This window comes from Cherax quadricarinatus, chromosome 43, assembly GCF_038502225.1.
Source record: "Cherax quadricarinatus isolate ZL_2023a chromosome 43, ASM3850222v1, whole genome shotgun sequence".
Classification (NCBI taxonomy): Eukaryota; Metazoa; Arthropoda; class Malacostraca; order Decapoda; family Parastacidae; genus Cherax; species Cherax quadricarinatus.
Window position 1 is genome coordinate 16271928 of NC_091334.1, and position 24673 is coordinate 16296600.

Genomic DNA, 24673 nt, shown 5'->3' on the forward strand with positions numbered 1-24673 from the left:
TCAGATCCAGCATGAGCGTCTGGTCGTCTGAGCCGAGCGACCCTTAAACCCTCCCAAACAAGCAAGGCATTCTCTGGTTGGCGGTTGGTAAGCTTATTTAATTTATAGATTTACTCTTCAGGGAAGGAGTAGGTAGGTTTACTGGTAATACACTAATATTAGGTTTACTAAGGCATCTGTAGATAATGATAGAGTAGACCTAAGACCTTAACATAGGTAGGAATAGGCCGATAATGTAGGCAAACATTAGGATAAGTTAGCTAGGGAGAACTGGCAGCCCTAGCTTGAATGGCGGGGCGCAGGTCACAAAGACAGAATAGCGTCCTTCTTACGATAGACTTCGACTGGACAAGACGTGCCGTGAACATCAGGCGGCGCCCCCACGTGTCTTCACATCTGAGACCTGGGGAAATCTGGTAGAGACACCTCGATGTACCGTAGATGATCTCCTCCATCAGCCCATACAGTAAGACGAGATATTCACCTTTTCCAGTAGGATCTGGCCAGTGACTTAGGAGATTGTGGATTGAGTTAACTGAGGGCTCGGCGTGCTACAGAGAGAGTATGCCCAGTAAGTACCAGCGTCTCAGAGTCGTCTGAAGCTAGCGTCTGAGTCTGCATAGTTATACTAGGGGATACATACCCTCTTGGATATAGGAATTTCTGAGGTGCAGGCAGGACACTAATAACGATTGAATATTGCAGGAATTAATGCTCCCGGTTGCACGTGGTTCCCAAGGGGAAGTCCAAGGGGGCTAAAGCTAGGCTTAGGAAGTTGAAGATCAGGATATATGCTGCAACACCAAGTAAGTTAGTCCTTTATACGTGCATGCAGGCGAGGTTTCTTGCAATACCAATCATTTGTGAAAAATCTGTCCTATAAGCCACTTGTGAGGCTGAGGTACCCATCTCAGAGCTCGGTGTCAACAGAGTTTGCCAGGGTAGGCGACTCACTTGGAGGCAGCCCAGACAAATTTTCACAAAAGTGGTCCTTCGAAAACCGGATGTGGAATAGCTAGGTTAAGCTATCATAGCTAGGCCACAGTTAGGAACCAGTTTTACAGAGTTAGGTTAAGCTATCATAGCTAGGCCACAGTTAGGTTAAGCTATCATAGCTAGGCTACAGTTAAGAACCAGTTTAACAAAGTTAGGTTAAGCTATCATAGCTAGGCCACAGGTTAAGCTATCATAGCTAGGCCACAGTTAGGAACCAGTTTAAAAAAGTTAGGTTTAAGTTAGCACACCTAGGTCAAAGTTACTCAGAGGCTAGGCCAAGCTGACTATACACAGAAGTTGTTATTTGCAGTAATTTACAGGCAGGCCAGGTAGGCTAGAGAAGCTTGTGAATTTAATTATTTACAGTGATTACAAGTAATCCAGAGTAGGAGACTTGTGTGTTAATTACTTACAGTGGATTTGCAAGGTAGCCACAGTTAGGCTAGGCTTGTGCAATATTTACAAAAGGTTATAGTAGCTAGGACAGATTTAACCTAGTTATTATTTACAGGGAGTTATAAAGCCAGGTTTAAGTTATAGCACACTAGCTAGGTTAGGATTTACCTTATCCAACCATCCACGCTAAACAGAGTAAGCTGGGCACAGTTAGGCCAAGCTGTTTACATACATTATTTATTTACTGTTTCACAAGTTGAATTGTTGAATTTGCTTGTGTTAACCAAGTGATTTAATTTGTACACTGCACTCTTATTGTGATTTTCATCATCTTTGATTCATGTTAATGTGGGATTTGTGAATTATACCTGAGACTAGGTTAAGTCCTGTAATTATTTGCTGGCATTGTACAGTTGAGTGCTAGATTAAGCTTTCACATCGATACACATTTTGATTGGGATTTGAGAGCTAACAGTGTACATTTTTGATTCATAGTAGAGTCAATATAACAAAGGGAATTGTTAAGCTTGTTGAGAAGCCTTAAGACTCGTTCATTCTCACCTAACACCGTGACGTGCTGTGGGGTGGACTGGGTAAAGTACAATTAGTGTCACACTCCTCATTAAACTTCGACAATGGCAGATGGGGGTTCAGGAGAGTCTGGTTCAGTGCTAACAAAATTAAAACGATCAGTAGCAGCATACAAAGGGCATCTGAACAGAACGCGTAACAGGTGCAAGGCTACTTGCCAACGCAGTAATGTAGACTGCGATGATTTGCAGAACTGCTTGAAGAGTTTGGGGGAAAAGTGGGAAGCCTATGAACAAGCATTCTCAGCATATGAGCTACAGGCTATTGAGGATGAGGAATCCCAGGGAAGTCTTCAGCAGGCTATGGACGAATTCACTAAGGATGATGTAGATTGTCACCAGGAGATGAATATGTACAAAGATAAGTTAAGTACATTAAAGGCTAGTATTCCAAGGATGGTGTTGAACACCGCAGGTACCCCAAACAACCACACACCTGTCAATATGTTGCCCAAGTTGCCCCAGCTGAATTTACCAACGTTTGACGGAACCTTAACAGAGTACATTGGTTTCTGGGATCAGTTTAGAGCCCAGATAGATGACAGAAATGATTTGTCAGATGCCGTCAAGTTGCAGTATTTGCGGTCGCAACTCAAGGGTAAAGCCTTAGATCTGGTCCGGCACTACCCGATTACTGACGCTAATTACCAACATGCCAAAGACCAATTAGAAGACATGTTTGGCAACACTGAGGAGATAAAGGTAGCTATACTTTATCGGTTGTTGGATCTAGAGGCTTGCCGACATGACCGTCAAAGTCTAGAGAAGTTCCGTATTGAGATTATGAGCTTGACCAATAGTTTCAGAGATCTGCATGGTGAGAATGATTCAAAATGGGTCCTTAGCCAGGTGATTCAGAGGAAACTGGCTAGCACGACAGTGCATGAGTTACACTTAAAATATCGGACGAATAGGTTCACGATAAGCCAAATTATTGAAGGGTTAGGGGATCTCATATCTCACCTGAGCATAGGTCAGGGGGAGAAATTACCTACCAAGGAGAAGTCGGTCGACTTCCCCAGACATTCGAGAGATAGACCTAAACCACCTCCCACTAAAGTAGGCACGTATTATGCCCAGGGCGAGTCCTCCACCCACAGGGCCAAGGGAGAAGCCACTAAAGCGGCCAGTATGAGACGGTGCGTGTTTTGTGATGAAGAACACACTAGTTCAGGGTGTTCAAGCTTCACCACCTATAACCAAAGGGTTCAACGGCTAAGAGAGTTGAGACTTTGTTTCAAGTGTTGTGGAGAACATTTTGCCAGGGACTGTAACACCATGCTCAGGGAGTGTCGGGGCTGCCGGAAGGGAAAGCACCACAGTGCACTGTGTCCTAATGATGCCGGATTAGCACAAGTTAAGGAGAGCAAACCGCAAGAAAGGGCGGAGAGCAAGAACAAGTCAGAAGTAACGATGAGTGTGGTGAGTACGGCACCGAGAATTTGTTCTGGTGAGCAATTTCAAGGCTCGGTGGCCTTGCCCACCATAATGGCGGTGGTCGCGAACGGGAAGAAGTCTGAAACAACCCGTTTGTTCTTCGACAGTGGGGCACAGAGATCCTTCATAGCGGAGAGTCTAGCCACTAGGTTGAAGCTGGAGACAGTTGGTAAAGTTGACATGAAGGTGGAAGGGTTTGGTGGGGAAGTCCCACGCAGGTCTTATCCAGTAGTCAATGTGACGGTCAGGTTAGCCGGGCATCGACGGGAAATTTCAGCCTTGATGGTGAAGAGGCTGCCCAATATCATTACCACTAGGGGACTGGCTGAAGCAGTCAAACGTTTGAGGGAGTTGGGTGTGAAGCTAGCAGAACCAGACATTGCTACAGACAATGTTAGTAATGTAGGCATATTGGTAGGAGGGGATTACCTAGACGAGTTCGTGTCTACGAGAAGGGTTATCAAGGAAGGTGTGGGCCTGTACAGGACTCCAGCGGGGTACATCGTAGGAGGCAGAATACCAGCTCACTTCCCTGCGACCCCGGGAAAGGAGGGCTCTGGTATTACAGCGACTGAGGCTGTACTGGTGATGCAGATTGGTGTGCACGAAGGCCTGTCAGAGGCGCAAGTTGGCATATCCGACAGTGAGCCGGTCCATAAACTATGGGACCTGGATGTAGTAGGGATTAAAGGTGACCAGCCGCCCCCCGAACACGAAGAGACGTATCGAGATTACTTGAACCATGTGCAGTTCAGGGACGGGCAGTATTGGGTGCGACTCCCATGGAAACCGGGCCACCCAACGCTGCCCACTAATTTCAAGAGGGCACGTGGTCAGTTGAATTCATTGGTGAACAGCCTGACCAGGAAGGGTCTGGTGGGGAAATATGATGATATTATTAAGGAACAGCTGGCCCTTGGGTTCATCGAGAAAGTGCCCAATGCCAGCCCTGGGGAAAACACCCATTATCTTCCACACATGGCAGTCACCAAGGAGTCGGTAACCACTCCCATCAGAGTAGTCTTCAACTGCAGCTCGCAGGCGAGTCCCCGAGAGCCATCGTTGAACGACTGTCTGCTCACAGGGCCCTCCCTGACGCAGAAATTAGCAGATGTGTTGTTGAGATTCAGGACGAAACAGTACGCCTATGCGGCAGACATTAGCAAAGCCTTCCTACGTATTGGGTTGCAGCCACAGGATAGGGACTACACAAGGTTCTTGTGGCTGGCTAACAGGGAGATGCCCAAGCAAGGGTATGATACCTATAGATTCAGGGCAGTGTTGTTTGGTGCCACTAGTTCACCATTCCTATTACAGGCTACCATAGACTACCACCTTGTGAACTGTAACAGCCCGCTTAAAGAATTACTGAAGACCCTATTTTATGTAGACAACATGCAGGGTACCACCTCAGATGAAAGGCTGTTGATGGATATTTACCGAGAGTCTAATCAGGAGATGCTCTCAGCTAACATGCCATTGAGAGAATGGGTGACAAACAATCCAACGTTGCGGGGCATGGTGGAACATGACTATACTGGCTACTCAGTGCCTGAGGTAACATCGGTGTTGGGACTAGAGTGGGAAGTCAAGGAAGACAGACTTAGGCTAAAGAGGAAGCCTGATGGGGAAGGGAAGCTGACCAGGAGGTCTTTGCTGAGCAAAGTGCAGACTGCCTTCGATCCTTTGGGTTTGTTGACACCCATCACCATTCGAGGGAGGATGCTAGTACAACAGACCTGGGAGCTGAACCTAGGTTGGGACGACCCACTGCCAGAAACAGTCTGCCAGGAGTGGGATCTGGTTAACAAAGACCTAGCGGAATTGCACGAGTTCACATTCCCCAGGTCCATCGGGTGCACCGGGCGGGATTATGACTTGCACGTCTTCTGTGATGCCTCCTCCAGGGCCTATGGGGCAGTAGCGTATTTGGTGGCCGGGGACCAAGTCAATCTGGTCACCAGTCGTGCGCGGGTGACACCCCTGAAGGATTGCTCGATCCCAAAGCTAGAGCTCACGGCGATGTTGCTGGGAGCAAGACTGGGTAAGTACGTAGAGGAGGTGTTAAGTAATCTGAGGGTGACACACACCTATGTATGGACAGACTCGGAGGTGGCCTTACAGTGGGTCCAGAATGACAGGTCTAAGCTCCCCTATGTCAGGAATCGGGTAAAGGAGATACGGGAACTACAGTCAACATCAACAATTCTGTATGTGCCTACAGATCAAAACCCAGCCGACCTGATAAGCCGAGGGGTGACACACAGAAAGTTGAGTAAAAGCGAGCTTTGGTTCAAAGGCCCAGACTGGTTACCGGCAAGGGATTGCTGGCCGGAGCAGAAATTCGTGGAGACAATCAGCAGCATAGTACATTTCGCGGGGGAACACGACACTGAATTATTTGACCCCAGGCGCTACTCCTCGTGGAGAAAACTTATAGGAGTCACGGAAATGGTATTTCGATTCGTGAGGAAGCTGCATGACAAGGTAAGCCAGGGTCGACAGTTGTCTCTAGTGGGTCCCAGAGAATATTGGATAAGGCAGTACCAAAGGGGGAGGTTTCCAGGAGTGCTGGAAGTACTTGCGACCCGGCAGCAGGTTATGGCATCAGGACGCGTGTCCAACGATGACGACTCAGGGAACAGCAAATTGGTTCACTCATTGGGATTGTTCCTAGATCATGCGGGGCTAATAAGATGCAGGGGAAGAATACAAAACTCTGAGCTCAGCTATGGGGCCAAACATCCCGTGCTGCTGGGAAAGGAGGGATGGGCGACAGAGCTATTGATACAAGATGCCCATCAGAGGACCTTACATGGGGGGTTTGGAGATACCCTCACCTGCCTACGTCAGAATTACTGGGTACTGAAGGGTCGAGCTGCCGTCAAAAGGGTGCTAAAGAGTTGCACGGTCTGCCGGCGGTACGATGGGAGGACCCTACCCTACCCAGGTCCACCACCGCTGCCTCAGGAGCGGGTACAAAGTGACAGGCCCTTTGAGACTGTAGGAATAGACTATACGGGGGCTATCACATTGAAGAACCCAGGAGACGTTAAGGAGGGCCCTCAGAAAGTATATGTCTGCCTGTTTACCTGTGCCACTACTCGAGCGGTGCATTTGGAGTTGGCAGAAGATATGACGACAGAGACTTTCGTGAAGTTGTTCAGGAGGTTTACTGCCAGATTCTCGTGCCCGCGATTGATTGTCTCGGACAATGGCACAAGCTTTAGGGCGGCCGATAAAGTTTTCAGGAATCTTAGGGACAACGGAGAAGTACGAGAACACCTGAAGAGAATAGAGTGCGAGTGGAGGTTCATAGCTCCCAGGGCACCCTGGCAAGGGGGATTCTATGAACGCATGGTGGGCACAGTCAAAAGGTGCATTCGGAAGGTCTTGCACGGCAGGAGGGTGAGCTGTGATGAACTGAGGACAGTGTTAGTTGAGATAGAGGCAAGAGTTAATAACAGGCCTCTGACCTACGTACAAAATGGGATTGACGAGCAAGAAGCTCTCACCCCCAATCACATGCTGTTTGGAAGAAGGATTGAGCCCTTCCCCGCAATTTTGAGTCAGTCTTCCAAGGAGCTGGATTATTATGGGCCAGATGGTCCCCCCATCAATGAAGAACTGCACAGGAGTCACAACAGACTGGTGAACATCCTGGACAAATGGAACCAGGTGTGGCGCAGGGATTACTTGACAACCTTGCGGGAACATTTCTATGGTGCCGACCCCGAGGCGAATAAGATGATGCTAAGTGAAGGGGACCTGGTGCTGGTAGAATCTGAGGCACCGAGGGCATACTGGCCTCTTGGCCTGGTAGTGTCAACCCACCCAGACAAGGCTGGGCGGTTGAGAATGGTGAAAGTGAGAATGAACGGTGTCGAGACTATAAGACCCATCAACAGGCTTTTGCCTCTCGAGGTCCACACGGTGGGACCGGGACATGAGAAATCAGACCAGAGGTTGAGCGAGCTGAGCGGCCGGACGACCCGTCGAACGGCGCTCGAGTCCAGGGCCCACTGGGGGGGCCTGCGGGAGGCAGACTTGATCTAGACTTAGCGCCTACCTTCGCCGGCGGGAGGATGTGGAAATTTATTTGGTCCAAATAGTTCCACAGCTCAGATCCAGCATGAGCGTCTGGTCGTCTGAGCCGAGCGACCCTTAAACCCTCCCAAACAAGCAAGGCATTCTCTGGTTGGCGGTTGGTAAGCTTATTTAATTTATAGATTTACTCTTCAGGGAAGGAGTAGGTAGGTTTACTGGTAATACACTAATATTAGGTTTACTAAGGCATCTGTAGATAATGATAGAGTAGACCTAAGACCTTAACATAGGTAGGAATAGGCCGATAATGTAGGCAAACATTAGGATAAGTTAGCTAGGGAGAACTGGCAGCCCTAGCTTGAATGGCGGGGCGCAGGTCACAAAGACAGAATAGCGTCCTTCTTACGATAGACTTCGACTGGACAAGACGTGCCGTGAACATCAGGCGGCGCCCCCACGTGTCTTCACATCTGAGACCTGGGGAAATCTGGTAGAGACACCTCGATGTACCGTAGATGATCTCCTCCATCAGCCCATACAGTAAGACGAGATATTCACCTTTTCCAGTAGGATCTGGCCAGTGACTTAGGAGATTGTGGATTGAGTTAACTGAGGGCTCGGCGTGCTACAGAGAGAGTATGCCCAGTAAGTACCAGCGTCTCAGAGTCGTCTGAAGCTAGCGTCTGAGTCTGCATAGTTATACTAGGGGATACATACCCTCTTGGATATAGGAATTTCTGAGGTGCAGGCAGGACACTAATAACGATTGAATATTGCAGGAATTAATGCTCCCGGTTGCACGTGGTTCCCAAGGGGAAGTCCAAGGGGGCTAAAGCTAGGCTTAGGAAGTTGAAGATCAGGATATATGCTGCAACACCAAGTAAGTTAGTCCTTTATACGTGCATGCAGGCGAGGTTTCTTGCAATACCAATCATTTGTGAAAAATCTGTCCTATAAGCCACTTGTGAGGCTGAGGTACCCATCTCAGAGCTCGGTGTCAACAGAGTTTGCCAGGGTAGGCGACTCACTTGGAGGCAGCCCAGACAAATTTTCACACTTAGCATGGCTAGGCATTTCGGGCAGACTTAGTTTTATTCTTAATTGTAAAATATTACAAATTATGAGGTAAGTTGGTATTATGGCTAAGTGACTAAATACTAGTTTGTGAGTTTAGCAATGTGAATGCTTTTGTTTTGGCACAGTACATAGTTTCAGTATTGGAGTATCACAGGATTCATTATTTTAAGACTGAGATTAATATTTCTGTTTATGGTCAAATGAGTCAGTGAGTGTAAGTGTGAACCACCAGGTGGTATTCGTGTAGTTAGTTGACAGGGTGTATCAGGGAGATAAGATGTTTTCTAATGGTAGTTTTGAAGGTGATGAATGTGTCTGCAGTTCTAGAGTTCTCAGGTAGGGTATTCCAGATTTTAGGGCCTTTGACATACACTGAATTTTTGTAAAGGTTTAGTCGGACACGGGGAATGTCGTAGAGATGTTTGTGTCTGGTGTTATGCCTGTGGGTTCTGTCACAACTATCAAGAAAGCATTTTAGGTCAAGGTTGATATTAGAGTTTAAGGCCCTGTAGATGTAGATTGCACAGTAGTAAGTGTGAATGTACTGAACAGGGAGTAAGTTTAGATCTATGAAGAGTGGGGGGGGGGTGTTGCCAGGGATGGGATTTAGTGATTATTCTTACTGCAGCTTTTTGTTGGGTTATTATTGGCTTTAGGTGTGTTGCTGCAGTTGATCCCCAAGCACAAATAGCATAGGTGAGGTATGGATAAATAAGTGAGTGGTATAGTGTGAGAAGGGCATTTTGCGGCACGTAGTATCGTATCTTGGAGAGGATCCCAACCGTTTTGGATACTTTTTTGGTTATATGCTGGATATGGGTGCTGAAATTCAGGTTGTTGTTAAAGTATAAGCCTAGGAATTTGCCCCCATTATTTCTGGTAATTAGAGTGTTGTCAATCTTAATGTTAATTTGTGCATCTCCTGCTCTGCTACCAAACATAATATAGTAGGTTTTGTCAGTGTTAAGCGTAAGTTTATTGGCTGTCATCCAAGTCGATATTTTGATCAGCTCCTCATTCACAGTGGTGTTGAGGGTATATCTGGCTTATGTATGATTGGCTGGCTCACGTATGGTTGGCTCACTCATAACTGGCTCACGTATGGTTGGCTCACTCATAACTGGCACACGTATGGTTGGCTCACTCATAACTGGCTCACGTATGGTTGGCTCACTCATAACTGGCACACGTATGGTTGGCTCACTCATAACTGGTTCACGTATGGTTGGCTCACTCATAACTGGCACACGTATGGTTGGCTCACTCATAACTGGGTCACGTATGGTTGGCTCACTCATAACTGGGTCACGTATGGTTGGCTCACTCATAACTGGCTCACGTTTGGTTGGCTCACTCATAACTGGGTCACGTATGGTTGGCTCACTCATAACTGGCACACGTATGGTTGGCTCACTCATAACTGGGTCACGTATGGTTGGCTCTCATAACTGGCTCACGTTTGGTTGGCTCACTCATAACTGGCTCACGTATGGTTGGCTCACTCATAACTGGGTCACGTATGGTTGGCTCACTTATAACTGGCTCACGTTTGGTTGGCTCACTCATAACTGGGTCACGTATGGTTGGCTCACTTATAACTGGCTCACGTTTGGTTGGCTCACTCATAACTGGCACACGTATGGTTGGTTCACTCATAACTGGCACACGTATGGCTGGCTCACTCATAACTGGCCCACGTATGGTTGGCTCACTCATAACTGGGTCACGTATGGTTGGCTCACTCATAACTGGCTCACGTTTGGTTGGCTCACTCATAACTGGCTCACGTTTGGTTGGCTCACTCATAACTGGCTTAGTATGATTAGCTCACGCACGCATGGTTTACTCACATATACCTGGAGGAGGTTGCGGATGTCAGCTCCCACGCGGCCCGGTTCATGACCAGGCCTCTTGGTGCACCAGGGCCTGATCAGCTCGGCTGCTACTGTTGGCCGCACGCAAATCAACGTACTAACCACAGTCCGGCTGGTCAGGTACTAACTTTAGGTGTATGTCCATCTCCTCGAAGACAGCCAGGGGTCTGTTGGTAATCCCCCTTATGTATGCTGGGCAGTCTTAGGCCCCTGATACTGTGTTGTGTCTAATCGTACTCATGGCACCCCTATTTTTCATTGGGGGGGATGTTGCACCGCCTGCCAAGTCTTTTGCTTTCACAGGGAGTGATTTCCGTGTGCAGATTTGAGGCTGGTCCCTCTTAAGATTTTCCAAGTGTATATTATCATGTATCTTTCTCGCCTGCGTTCCAGGGAATACAAATGAAGGGCCTTCAACCATTCCCAGTAATTAAGGTGCCTTGTCGTACTTATGTACGCCGTGAAAGTTCTACGTATACTCTCCAGGTCAGCAATTTTCCCTGCCTTGAAGGGAGCAGTTAGTGTACAGCAGTATTCCATCCTAAAGAGAACAAGTGATTTGAAGATAATCATCATGGGCTTGGCGTCCCTAGTTTTGAAGGTTCTCATTATCCATTCTATCATTTTCCTAGCAGGTGCTGTAGATACATTGTTGTGGTCTTTGAAGGCGAGATCCTCTGTCATTATCACTCCCAGGTCCTTCGCATTACTTTTTCGCTCTATTGTATGATTAGAATTTGTCGTATACCCTGATACAGTTTTAATTTCGTCAAGTTTTCCACATCTGAGTAGCTGAAATTTCTCTTATTGAACTTGATATTGTTTTGAGTGGCCTGGTTGATCAGGCTCTGATCCACCAGGAGGCCTGGTCACAGACCGGGCCGCGGGGGCGTTGACCCCCGGAACTCTCTCCAGGTCTCCAGGTAAACGTCCGCTTGGAGTCTTACGGTGTCTTAGATGGAGGTCATTGTCATGGCAATCTGGGTGTTATCCGCAAAGGAAGACACTTTATTTCCATATGATACATTTTTTTTTTCAAAATTGGATGACGTTTAACAGTGCATTCAGAAAGTCATTGGTTATGCAGAGCATTTCACTCGAATTTTCCCCTTTTTCTCTCCCGAATACAGTACGTTCGTCCTGTAGTCAGTGTCATGATAGACCTGAAGCTGCTACAGGCGGATCAAAACTTGTTACTAGAGCATTACCAGCAAGTTTATTTAGGCACAGGTACACATACATGGTGTAAATTACCTAGGATAACCCCCCCCCCAAAAAAAAAATAAATAAATAAAAAACGTCAGGGTGACTTATTTCCCCTGGGACAAGTGAATCACGATAGATTCAGGTAATAGCCACACAAGATGAAATGTTTGGAGTACATAAAGTGTATCATGTTTGGAGTTAGTTGTGCCGCCATGCTCGTCCTGTTTACCTGGAGTTTACCTGGAGAGAGTTCCGGGGGTCAACGCCCCCGCGGCCCGGTCTGTGACCAGGCCTCCTGGTGGATCAGAGCCTGATCAACCAGGTTGTTACTGCTGGCTGCACGCAAACCAACGTACGAGCCACAGCCCGTATTTTGTGGCCGGAATTTGTTTTGCACTCTGATGAAGATTTAATTTCCTCGTGTTTACCATATCTGAGTAATTGAAATTTCTCATCATTGAACTTCATATTGTTTTCTGCAGCCCACTGAAAGATTTGGTTGATGTCCGCCTGGAGCCTTGCAGTGTCTGCAATGGTAGACAGTCATGCAGATTCGGGTGTCATCTGCAAAGGAAGATACGGGTGCGAAAAAAAGGTAGAGATCACAATGGGTTTTATATCTCCACTGAGCATTGTTACATCACTAGACAGAAATATTAGTCATTCCATATTTCACAGTTACTCCACGTAGTTAATGTACTCAGTACAGTATGGAATAGATTAGATTTAGATTTTAGATGGAATACCATCTCAAAAAGTGGTATTTTATTATCACTAAAAATATATTGGTCATAATTGGGTTGCAGTCTCCTGCATGAAAAAAAAAGTTCATTCATCTTATCGGTGTCAAATGTAGATACAACCTCAGTATTTCAGATATTTTATCAGTTTTAGGAAACAATAGCATTTCCTGGAATCCTTATTGATAGCGGCTTCTCATATCATCAGGTACACCTATCCTTCCCCCAAAAAAGTGATGCACAATCCTCGTCTTCGACAACTTTCTAAACTCAATGTTCTGCAATAAATACATAACCAACACATGACCAGCAGACAAAAGATAATATCACAATCTACGCTGATCCCTCGACCCTTCTATCATATGCTTGCAGAAATATTATTATAATTATTATTAATATTATTAACCCTGACAGTGGGAGGGTGGTAAGTGCTATTATCCAACACCAGCCTGATGGTAATATAATACACAGGTGTATTGGTATATTAATAATTGGGTTTCCACCTTACAAACTGAACTGTTTTGTTGCCTTCAAGCAGTGGAAACTAAGACAGTTTAACTGTAACTGTCTTTTTCTGATGGATTATGATGAATAACCTGAGACCTGAGTGTATGCAGTATGTATGAAGGTAGGCGTAGATACATACGTTAAGAAAGGGTTTACCTGGAGAGAGTTCCGGGGGTCAACGCCCCCGCGGCCCAGTCTGTGACCAGGCCTCATGGTGGATCAGGGCCTGATCAACCAGGCTGTTACTGCTGGCTGCACGCAATCCAACGTACGAGCCACAACCCGGCTGGTCAGGTACAGACTTTAGGTGCTTATAATTAAGTTTTTGTGGATTCCTCTCACATAAGCCTCCAGGAGCGTGAAAATGTTGATAACTAAGTAAGCATTAAATAAAGAGATTGTTGAATATAATTTTGTTTTTTTTTTCAAATAGAAGATTGAAAAGGTTTGTTAGAAAGGAACTAGGAAATAAGTTTGCAGAGAGTAAAGCATTACAAATAAGGACTAGCAGATAAATTATCCATCATAATGAAATGTGTCAAGTATTTTTATGGAGAAATTGGGCATGTTTCCTTATACCGGGCCGCGGGGGCGTTGCCCCCTGAAAGCCTGTTAGTGGTAAAAAGATACTTATCAATGAGGCGTAAGTTTTAGTGGCCCTTAAATGCAACAAGAAAATAACCAATTGTGGTAAAGTAAACAAATGACAAATAATAAATAAATAAAGAGCTGTATAGCCCTTATGGCTTAGCGCTTCTTTTTGATTATAATAATAATAAAATAAATAAAGAGAAATACAGTAAGTAAGTTTATTCAGGTACAGGTACACATAAATATAGCTACGTAAGTTGTCATATATAGCAACATATGTGTAGATTACTTAGGATAACCAAGAAAGTCAAAGTGAAATATTTCCATACAATTACCATTGGATAAAATGACATGAACAAAGTACATTATAAGACAACAGCCATATATAAAAACCACAGACCCCTGGGGTTCGATTCCCTGGGAAGGGGTGGACACACTGGACGTGTTTCCTTACACAGGTTGTCTATCTTCACCCATCAGTAAAATAGGTACCTGAGAGTTAGTGGACTGGTGTGGGTCGCATCCTGGGACAAAACTGATCTACTTTGCGGGAAATGCTCAGCATAACAAGGGACTTCTTATATAGTAGTGTGTCATTGATGTCAGCTATGGTCTGTATACCTTGTACATGTACTTGTAGAAATATTATTATAATCAAAAGAAGTGCTAAACCGCAAGGGTTATACAGACTTGTAGAAATAAAGATTACGTATTATATTAACTCTTCTGTGGCACTGTACTCACCCATATGTGGTTATAGAGGTCGAACCAGGCCCGGTGGCCTGGTGGCTTGGTGGCCCGGTGGCCTGGTGGCTAAAGCTCCCGCTTCACACACGGAGGGCCCGGGTTCGATTCCCGGCGGGTGGAAACATTTCGACACGTTTCCTTACACCTGTTGTCCTGTTCACCTAGCAGCAAATAGGTACCTGGGTGTTAGTCGACTGGTGTGGGTCGCATCCTGGGAGACAAGATTAAGGACCACAATGGAAATAAGTTAGACAGTCCTCGATGACGCACTGACTTTCTTGGGTTATCCGGGGTGGCTAACCCTCCGGGGTTAAAAATCCGAACAAAATTTTATCTTATCTTATCATGACCCCCCCTACGGGTTCAGTGCTTACCCCCCACAATATTAATATAGATGCAGGTACTGTGATAGATACCGGGTGACTAACATACTGCAACGCTGTGACCCCTAGTGGGTTTAGCTCTTGGTTTTAATTATAATAATAATTATGACAATGTTAACGGAAATATTTATATAGTTATACAATGGAAATCAGTCATTTTGTGTAATTTTTTGGGGGTTATCCTTGGTAATTCTTATAGTTCAGGTTCTTGATTTTTCTTTATGGTCTTTATGTTATTGTGATTGGGGTTCACCAGTTATTTTTACTTTGAGGTCTACGACTTATTTCACTTTGAGTTTTCAACCTATTTCATTTAGGCCCTTGCATTATTTCAGTTTTTCTTTTCAAATTAGATGTACTGAATTGCAATTTGTACTTTAATATTTCACTTGGACTTCTCAGCCTATTGCAGTTGAAGGCCTTGACTTATTTCAGTTGAAGGCTTTGACTTATTTCAGTTGAAGGCTTTGACTTATTTCAGTTGAAGGCCTTGACTTATTTCAGTTGAAGGCTTTGACTTATTTCAGTTGAAGGCTTTGACTTATTTCAGTTGAAGGCTTTGACTTACTTCAGTTGAAGGCTTTGACTTATTTCAATTGAAGGCCTTGACTTATTTCAGTTGAAGGCCTTGACTTATTTCAGTTGAAGGCCTTAACTTATTTCAGTTGAAGGCCTTGACTTATTTCAGTTGAAGGCCTTGACTTATTTCAGTTGAAGGCCTTAACTTATTTCAGTTGAAGGCCTTGACTTATTTCAGTTGAAGGCCTTAACTTATTTCAGTTGAAGGCCTTGACTTATTTCAGTTGAAGGCTTTGACTTATTTCAGTTGAAGGCCTTGACTTATTTCAGTTGAAGGCCTTGACTTATTTCAGTTGAAGGCCTTGACTTATTTCAGTTGAAGGCCTTGACTTATTTCAGTTGAAGGCCTTGACTTATTTCAGTTGAAGGCTTTGACTTATTTCAGTTGAAGGCTTTGACTTATTTCAGTTGAAGGCCTTAACTTATTTCAGTTGAAGGCTTTGACTTATTTCAGTTGAAGGCTTTGATTTATTTCAGTTGAAGGCTTTGACTTATTTCAGTTGAAGGCCTTAACTTATTTCAGTTGAAGGCCTTAACTTATTTCAGTTGAAGGCCTTGACTTATTTCAGTTGAAGGCCTTGACTTATTTCAGTTGAAGGCCTTGACTTATTTCAGTTGAAGGCTTTGACTTATTTCAGTTGAAGGCCTTGACTTATTTCAGTTGAAGGCCTTGACTTATTTCAGTTGAAGGCTTTGACTTATTTCAGTTGAAGGCTTTGACTTATTTCAGTTGAAGGCCTTAACTTATTTCAGTTGAAGGCTTTGACTTATTTCAGTTGAAGGCTTTGATTTATTTCAGTTGAAGGCTTTGACTTATTTCAGTTGAAGGCTTTGACTTATTTCAGTTGAAGGCCTTGACTTATTTCAGTTGAAGGCTTTGACTTATTTCGGTTGAAGGCTTTGACTTATTTCAGTTGAAGGCTTTGACTTATTTCAGTTGAAGGCCTTGACTTATTTCAGTTGAAGGCCTTGACTTATTTCAGTTGAAGGCTTTGACTTATTTCAGTTGAAAGCCTTGACTTATTTCAGTTGAAGGCCTTGACTTATTTCAGTTGAAGGCTTTGACTTATTTCAGTTGAAGGCTTTGATTTATTTCAGTTGAAGGCTTTGACTTATTTCAGTTGAAGGCCTTGACTTATTTCAGTTGAAGGCTTTGACTTATTTCAGTTGAAGGCCTTAACTTATTTCAGTTGAAGGCCTTAACTTATTTCAGTTGAAGGCCTTAACTTATTTCAGTTGAAGGCTTTGACTTATTTCAGTTGAAGGCCTTGACTTATTTCAGTTGAAGGCCTTGACTTATTTCAGTTGAAGGCCTTGACTTATTTCAGTTGAAGGCTTTGACTTATTTCAGTTGAAGGCCTTGACTTATTTCAGTTGAAGGCTTTGACTTATTTCAGTTGAAGGCCTTAATTTATTTCAGTTGAAGGCCTTGACTTATTTCAGTTGAAGGCCTTGACTTATTTCAGTTGAAGGCCTTAACTTATTTCAGTTGAAGGCCTTGACTTATTTCAGTTGAAGGCCTTAACTTATTTCAGTTGAAGGCCTTAACTTATTTCAGTTGAAGGCCTTGACTTATTTCAGTTGAAGGCCTTGACTTATTTCAGTTGAAGGCCTTAACTTATTTCAGTTGAAGGCCTTGACTTATTTCAGTTGAAGGCCTTAACTTATTTCAGTTGAAGGCCTTGACTTATTTCAGTTGAAGGCCTTGACTTATTTCAGTTGAAGGCCTTGACTTATTTTAATTGAAGGCCTTGACTTATTTCAGTTAAAGGCTTTGACTTATGTATTTCACTTAGAGTTCTCAGTTTATTTAAGATGGGTCTTCAGTGTAAGCTTTATTTGCAATAATCAGCAAATATTGTACAGACAGTAGTATGTACTGTACTATAAATTTATAGTGGTTCTAAGGGCATATAGATGTTTGGGTATACAAGAGTAGTAAATTATGTAGAATTAATATAGGATAACTCAGTAATTATGTCTTATCTTTCAGGATGCTTGAAAGTATTATTAGCATGTGACTACATATTCTTAATTGCCGTGATGTCAGCAATCTCGACTGTAGATCTTTTGATCAAACTCGGAGGCAGTGCAATTACAGAGAAGACACAGCTTGAGACATTTAATGAGACTGCTATAAGCATTGCGGTGAAAATGGTCAAGATGTGTGCAGACAAGGGTCTGAAATTAATCCTTGTTCATGGTGCAGGGTATGTACATTTAATTACTCTTTTGTAAGAACATAGTGCATTAACTCTTATTTTGGAGGAGAGTTGCCTTGATTAAGGTTGAGATTATTTCAGCTTGATACATTGTTTGTACAGGGATGGTGACATTTAAGTGTGCATGCAGAAAGCCCTTAGTATGCAGACATTGCAGAGCATTTTGGGCAAACTTAAGCCTGTCTTAAGACTAAAGGCAATTATTAATTGATGGTAATGAAGAGCTCTTGAGTCAAGGAATTGGAGCTGCCCTCCCCTTCCTTGTATCAAACCTGACTGCCTCCATTCCCTAGGAGCTGTATGATGATCACAGGTTTAGTTTTAACCTGTGAATTTATAGTAATATATGTATAAAAATTCTTTTTTTTTTCTCTTAACATCATTAGACATGCAGTCATGTACAGATGCCTTTTACACATGTCAATACTGTATACAGTAAATTTTGTATGCAGTACAGTATATAACTGTAATAGTATAGTACTGTATATTTTATCCTGGAGGTGGGAAGTACAGTGCCTGCATGCTAATGGAGAGGTGGGAATGTTATAGTTTGGAGGGTAACCTGAATAGTAATGCCAGAATGCTTCTAGCAAGATAGTGTAAGTTTATTTAGGTACAGGTACACATAAGCACAATTATCATACATAGTATAAATTACCTAGGGTAGCCCAAAAAAAAGATAGAGTGTCAGTGAAAGTTATTCCTCTCATTGTGGATCAGGCTACCTCAATGGAAGATGTCCAGTGTGTTAAAAAAAATTATCCTTTGTCTTTAAAATAAGTCTGAATGATTCTTTAACAATTCTTGCAGAGGTTCACTATGAAACAAATATTAATTCCAGATCCTTTGGTCATCAGCAAGCTAAAAAATACAATGTTAATGGAGGATGGGTCAAGAATAACAGTGGGTCACAGGTTAAATTAGGCTTCTCCCTGACAAGAGTTTCATGTTTAAAGGTAAGCATATCTCTAGGTAAAATACAATAGGTAGTTAATAAAAAGCAAAAATTAAAATACCAAATTTTAATTTCTAAGGAAATGTCATAATTTTTGTTAATAGCCCTGTACATTAGTGCACCAGAAATTACTGATGTACTAATACTCATCATTGGTACCTCAGCAGTTGCTGGTTAAGCAACATTAGTTTACTGCTGATGTACCTGTGCTGAGTATTTGTGATTTAGCAGCTACTGGCTTACCAGTACTGTTTACCTGGAGTTAAGCATCCATAGCTTGATTAACTCTCATCATTTTCTAATGGGATGGAAATCTCTTAGGTCTCCTAAGATGCATTTATATTTCGTGTAACAATATATGGTAGTCCCCTTGTATCCACAGATGATACATTCCAAGACCTACTGTGGATACCCGAAACAGTAGCAAATCCTATATATAAGTCTTTTTTCATTTACATACATGCTTATGATAAAGTTTAATTGATAAATTATGCACAATAAGTTAATAGGAAGCACTTCACAGCTTCTCTTAGGCTTTGAAGAACAGCCATCATCACTACTTTTGTGCTTTGGTGTCATTATTAAGCAAAATCAAATCTTATTTTTGGGCCATGGTAAAACTGTGGATAACTGAAATTCTAGTGTAGTATAATGCATTAGATATACAGTGGAACCTCAAAAATCAAACTTAATCCGTTCCAGGAGCTAGTTCTAAATTCGAAAAGTCTGAAATTCGAAGCAATATTTCCCATAAGAAATAATGGAAATACGTACAATTAATCCGTTCCAGAAACCCAAAAATATTCACACAAAAAATACATTTTATAGAGATTAATTACAGTTTTACATACAACAAATACTATAGTTTTTAATTATGTATAGTAATACATATAAAATAACATTTTTACTTACCTTTATTGAAGATTGGTGATGGCATCTGGAAGATAGGGAGGAGGAGAGAGGGAGTTGAGGTTAGTGTTTGGAAGGAGAATCCCCCTCCATGAGGACTTCAGGTAAAGCCCTCTCTGGGGTTACTTCCCTTCTCTGTCCTTTAATGCCACTAGGACCAGCTTGAGAGTCACTGGACCCCTGTCTCACAAAATAACTGTCCACAGTCCTCTGTTTCTGGCGCCTCTTTAACATTTCCCTAAAATGGGACATGGTTCTGTCACTGAACTTGTTGCAAAGATGGCTTGTTTCAACTTGCTCAGGGTGGTACTTCTGCACAAACATTTGGACATCATTCCACTTGGCACAAATCTCCTTAATCTTTGAAGAAGGCACCTCATCCACTCCCTATATTAACACCTTTCGCAACATCAGCTTCCTTGATTTGTTCTTTGACAGGCTAGAACCGATGGTCGACTTGTTTTTCCCATACATCCTGGCAAGCTCAACAAGTCTCACACCACTCTCATACTTCTGTATTATTTCCTTCTTCACATCTATGGTGTTTCTCACTTTCTTTACCACAGGGGTACCACTAGCAAGTTTCTTTGGGCCCATGGCAGCTTATTTCACAATCCCACAAGCACTAAACACAACGAAAAAATCGTAAAATGCGTGAATGAGAGCGCAGGTTAGTGTTCACTCAAGCATAAACAAAGCTAGACTGCTCACGGCGCCTGCGCAGGGACGCGGACAGAGCGGGCCAGCAGACAGGTCCCGTACCCGGCGGTCCGAAAATAGGGGCGCGTTTGATAATAGCGACACAGTTTGTCCGAAAAAATGGTCCTATTTTTGAAACGTTCAATATGTGATAGGTTCGATTTTTGAGGTTCCACTGTATTTGAAAGACAGCTATTTTTCACTGTGTATGAAGCTAACTGTGTAGTTCTTGCATGACGTCATTCAAATAAAGGTCATGTATTTCTATTGGCATCATTGCTAGTTCTCTGTAAGCCTATGCTATATATGTACGTATATGTATGACATAGAGTACTGTATACGTATACAGAATTTGCAAAGTTTTAATTACCTTTTCTTTCTTAGCTCAATGCCAAAGTGGTGGAACAATTAACTAATGAAGGGTTACCTGCTGTAGGAATATCAGTGAGTTGACCTAAGTTGTGTACTTATCTAGTGGTTGTTTCAGAGATCCCATCATCCTGGTATCTGAATATTTTCAACCATTAAAGCATTAGATATTAAAATATCCTGTTATTAACCATCATTCTCAACTAATTCATAACATTGCTTATTTTTCATTTTTTATGGAATCAGGAGTTGATGCTTGATGCTGTAATAGCCCTTATCATATTCTTTTTAAATCACTTACCATACCCTTATGTCTGTCATATAGGTTTCAAATTGAGACATTTTCTGCTTCAGTGCTTTTTTTTTGTGTAAATGGTCTTGATTTATTAGCTCATTCCATAAGCTAATAATGGAAAAAAATTCATCTTATGAATGATATATATCAGAGGAATTTAGACTTTCACTGAGCCAGATGTATTTTTTACAGTAGATTTTTAAATAGTTAAGTCTTCTTCTTTCAACACACCGGCCGTATCCCACCAAGGTGGGGTGGCCCAAAAGGAAGAACGAAAGTTTCTCCTTTTACATTTAGTATTATATACAGAAGAAGGAGTTACTAGCCCCTTGCTCCTGGCATTTTAGTCACCTCTTACAACACGCATGGCTTACGAAGGAAGAATTCTGTTCCACTTCCCCATGGAGGTAAGAGGAAATAAACAAGATCAAGAACTAGTAAGAAAATAGAAGAAAACCCAGAGGAGTGTGTATATACTATATGCTTGTACATGTATGTGTAGTGTGACCTAAGTGTAAGTAGAAGTAGCAAGACATACCTGAAATCTTGCATATTTATGAGACAGACAAAAGACACCAGCAATCCTACCATCATGTAAAACAATTACAGGCTTTCGTTTTACACTCACTTGGCAGGACGGTAGTACCTCCCTGGGTGGTTGCTGTCTACCAACCTACTACCTAGAAAATAGTTAAGAATAGTGAAATATTGTTAACTAATACTCTACATCTGCCAAGAAAGACTAGAATATAGGTGAGTCTCCCTTGCAGTTCTAAATACTGTACTGTTGTATTCTTATTTCTCTTACAGTCCTTTGTATACACTCTAATTATTCTTCTTCTTCTTTCAACAAACCGGCTGTATTGCACTGAAACAGGGTGACCCAAAAAGAAAAACAAGTTTCTCTTTTTAACTTTAGTAATGTGTACAGGAGAAGGGGTTACTAGCCCCTTGCTCCTGGCATTTTAGTCGCCTCTTACTACACGCATGGCTTACGAAAGAAGAATTCTGTTCCACTTCCCCATAGAGTACACTCTAAATATTTTATTTATTTATTAACACATCAGCTGACTCCCACCAAGGCAGGGTGGCCCAAAAAAAAAAACTTTCATCATCATTCACTCCATCACTGTCTTGCCAGAGGGGTGCTTACACTACAGTTATAAAACTGCAACATTAACACCCCTCCTTCAGAGTGCAGGCACTGTACTTCCCATCTCCAGGACTCAAGTCTGGCCTGCCAGTTTCCCTGAATCCCTTCATAAATGTTACTTTGCTCACACTCCAACAGCACATCAAATATTAAAAACCATTTGTCTCCATTCACTCCTATCAAATACACTCACACGTGCTTGCTGGAAGTCCAAGCTCCTCGCACACAAAACCTCCTTTATCCCCTCCCTCCAACCTTTCCTAGGCTGTCCCCTACCCCACCTTCCCTCCACTACAGATTTATACACTCTCGAAGTCATTTTGTTTTGTTCCATTCTCTGTACATGTCTGAACCACCTCAACAACCCTTCCTTAGCCCTCTGGGTAACAGTTTTGGCAATCCTGCACCTCCTCCTAACTACGAATTCTCTGCATTATATTAACACCACACATTGCCCTCACACATGACATCTCCACTTCCTCCCGCCTTCTCCTCACTGCAACGTTCATCACCCATGCTTCACACCCATATAAGAGCATTGGGAAAACTATGCTCTCATACATTCCCCTCTTTGCTTCCAAGGACAAAGTTCTTTGTCTCTACAGACTTCTAAGTGCACCGCTCACCCTTTTACCCCGCATCAGTTCTATGATTCACCTCATCTTTCATAGACCCATCTGTTGACGTATCCACTCCCAAGTATCTGAATACGTTCACCTCCTCCATACTTTGTCTCTTCAATCTGATATCCAATCTTTTGTCACCTAATCTTTTTGTTTTTTATAGTTATACATATATTTATCTCTTCTCCATGGGGAAGTGGAACAGAATTCTTTCTCTGTAAGCCATGCTTGTTGTAAGAGGCGACTGAAATGCCAGGAGCAAGGGGCTAGTAACCCCTTCTCCTGTATATATTACTAAATGTAAAAGGAGAAACTTTTGTTTTTCCTTTTGGGCCACCCCGCCTCAGTGGGATACGGCCGGTGCATTGAAAGAAGAAAAAGATATTTATCTTTTTAATTTTTATTTGTTTCTAATTTTATATTTTTCCTCTGTTTTTGTTTCACATTTTTTTCTCTCTCATAAACATGCAAGATTTCAGATACATCTTGTTACTTCTACTTACACTTATGTCACACTACACATGCATGTACAAGCGTATATATATACACACCCTTCTGGGTTTTCTTTTATTTTCTTACTAGTTCTTGTTCTTGTTTATTTCCTCTTATCTCCATAGGGAAGTGGAACAGAATTCTTCCTCCATAACCCATGTGTGTCATAAGAGGTGACTAAAATGCCAGGAGCAAGGGGCTAGTAACTCCTTATCCTGTATACATTACTAAAGTTGAAAAGAGAAATTTTTGTTTTTCTTATCGGGCCACCCTGCTTCGGTGGGATATGGCCAGTTTGTTGAAAGAAGAAAAAAAGATTTTCATCTCCTTTTTTCTCAGTAGTATTTTTATTTTTTTTGTAGCCATGCGGCAAGTGGACAACCAAAAATGATGAGGTTATACAGTCAGGAGTGGCTGCTGTGTATGACCTCTTGAAGGCAGGTTTTATCCCGGTATTGCACGGAGACTGTGTTCTGGACACCATCAAAGGATCCACCATCCTTAGTGGTGACACTGTGATTAAGGTTGGATATCCATTTTGTGTGTTGTATATTCCTGTTTGTGATTGTGTTGGACAAGTCTTAGCTTGTGTCTGCCACCTCTTAACTGGCTTTGACCACAGACTAAACAACCCCCCCCCCCAGCCTCATGGACCCTATGATACCTATTCTTAAAGCTGTATGAGAAGTCTGTCTCCACCATCTCTATGCAGGTTATTCTTTCTGACCATCCTGAGGCTGTGTACCATCCACAATGACAATACAGTACTGTACTCAGAATCAGATTAGAATATAGCTTAATTATTACTATTTTTTTCAACAAACCGACCATCTTCCGCTGAGGAAAGGCAGGCCCAAAAAAAGAAGAAACACTTTCATCATCATTTACTCCATCACTGTCTTGCCAGAGGGGCGCCAATACTACAGTTCAAAACTGCAAATATCCTGACCCCTCCTTCAGAGTGCAGGCACCATACTGTATGAGATGTGTCATTCAGTGCAAGGAGTGGGGGGAAATTTTATCCTCCATCTGCTATTGAAAAGATAGACACAACATAGTTGTGCTATGTGTCAGTTTCCACCAGTCTGATAAAGTGTTTATACATTTATCAGAGACTACTGTATATCGTACTTAAGCTCCAAGTCAGTTGCAGGAGTTTTTGGTAACCATATTCTCAAGACATATTACTATAAAGAGTATTTTTATGTTTAAATATAATTTTTTAATTTAAATCTCACTTGAATTTTGGTAATATACATTATTTGCCAGAAGAATATACCAATATACAGTACTGTATTAACAGGTCATTGTAAAATTTAATATTGTTGAAAACATTCTGTGAATATTTTATGTGCATTCAGTACAAAATATGGTTCTTTACTTGTTAGCTAAAAAAATAATTCTCAGGTAAAAAATATTTTCTTATCTTTTTGTTGAATGCCTTCTGTTTCAGCTGATATTCCTCTCTTCTATGACTTCCTCAGCTAGATATTGCAAGAACTAAGAACAAAAAAAACTGAAAACTGAACTTATTTCTATTTTGAGACTAAAAGTGTGCTAGTGAATTTTGTATTGATTAAGTAAAATATTTCAGACACTGTGTAAGGACCTACCAGTGAAGAAAGTGGTTTTTTTGACTGACGTTGCAGGAATTTTTGACAAACCTCCACATAGACCAGGTAAATACACAGTAGTATTAATGCTCATATATTCGTAAGGAACTACCAAACCCAGAAGGGTCATACAGTGCATAGGAAATGTTTGGTTTAGATTTGATCCAAGGAAA

The 24673-nt window shown here is 42.5% G+C and overlaps 1 protein-coding gene across 8 annotated transcripts in view; it reads left to right on the forward strand.

The window, feature by feature from the left end:
* The first annotated feature begins 7546 nt into the window (after nucleotides 1-7546).
* LOC128694350 (uncharacterized) overlaps nucleotides 7547-24673 on the forward strand; it is a 34567-nt gene continuing 17440 nt past the window's right edge. Inside the window, exons 1-7 of one of the 8 annotated variants that reach the window (XM_053784456.2) lie at nucleotides 7572-7627; nucleotides 12106-12218; nucleotides 17164-17380; nucleotides 18234-18348; nucleotides 20340-20399; nucleotides 23250-23411; nucleotides 24482-24566. In XM_053784456.2, coding sequence (XP_053640431.2) covers nucleotides 17214-17380; nucleotides 18234-18348; nucleotides 20340-20399; nucleotides 23250-23411; nucleotides 24482-24566 — 589 coding nt within the window. In that variant the 5' untranslated portion in view covers nucleotides 7572-7627; nucleotides 12106-12218; nucleotides 17164-17213. The other 7 variants (XM_053784457.2, XM_053784458.2, XM_053784464.2 and 4 more) reach the window with 7 other exon arrangements.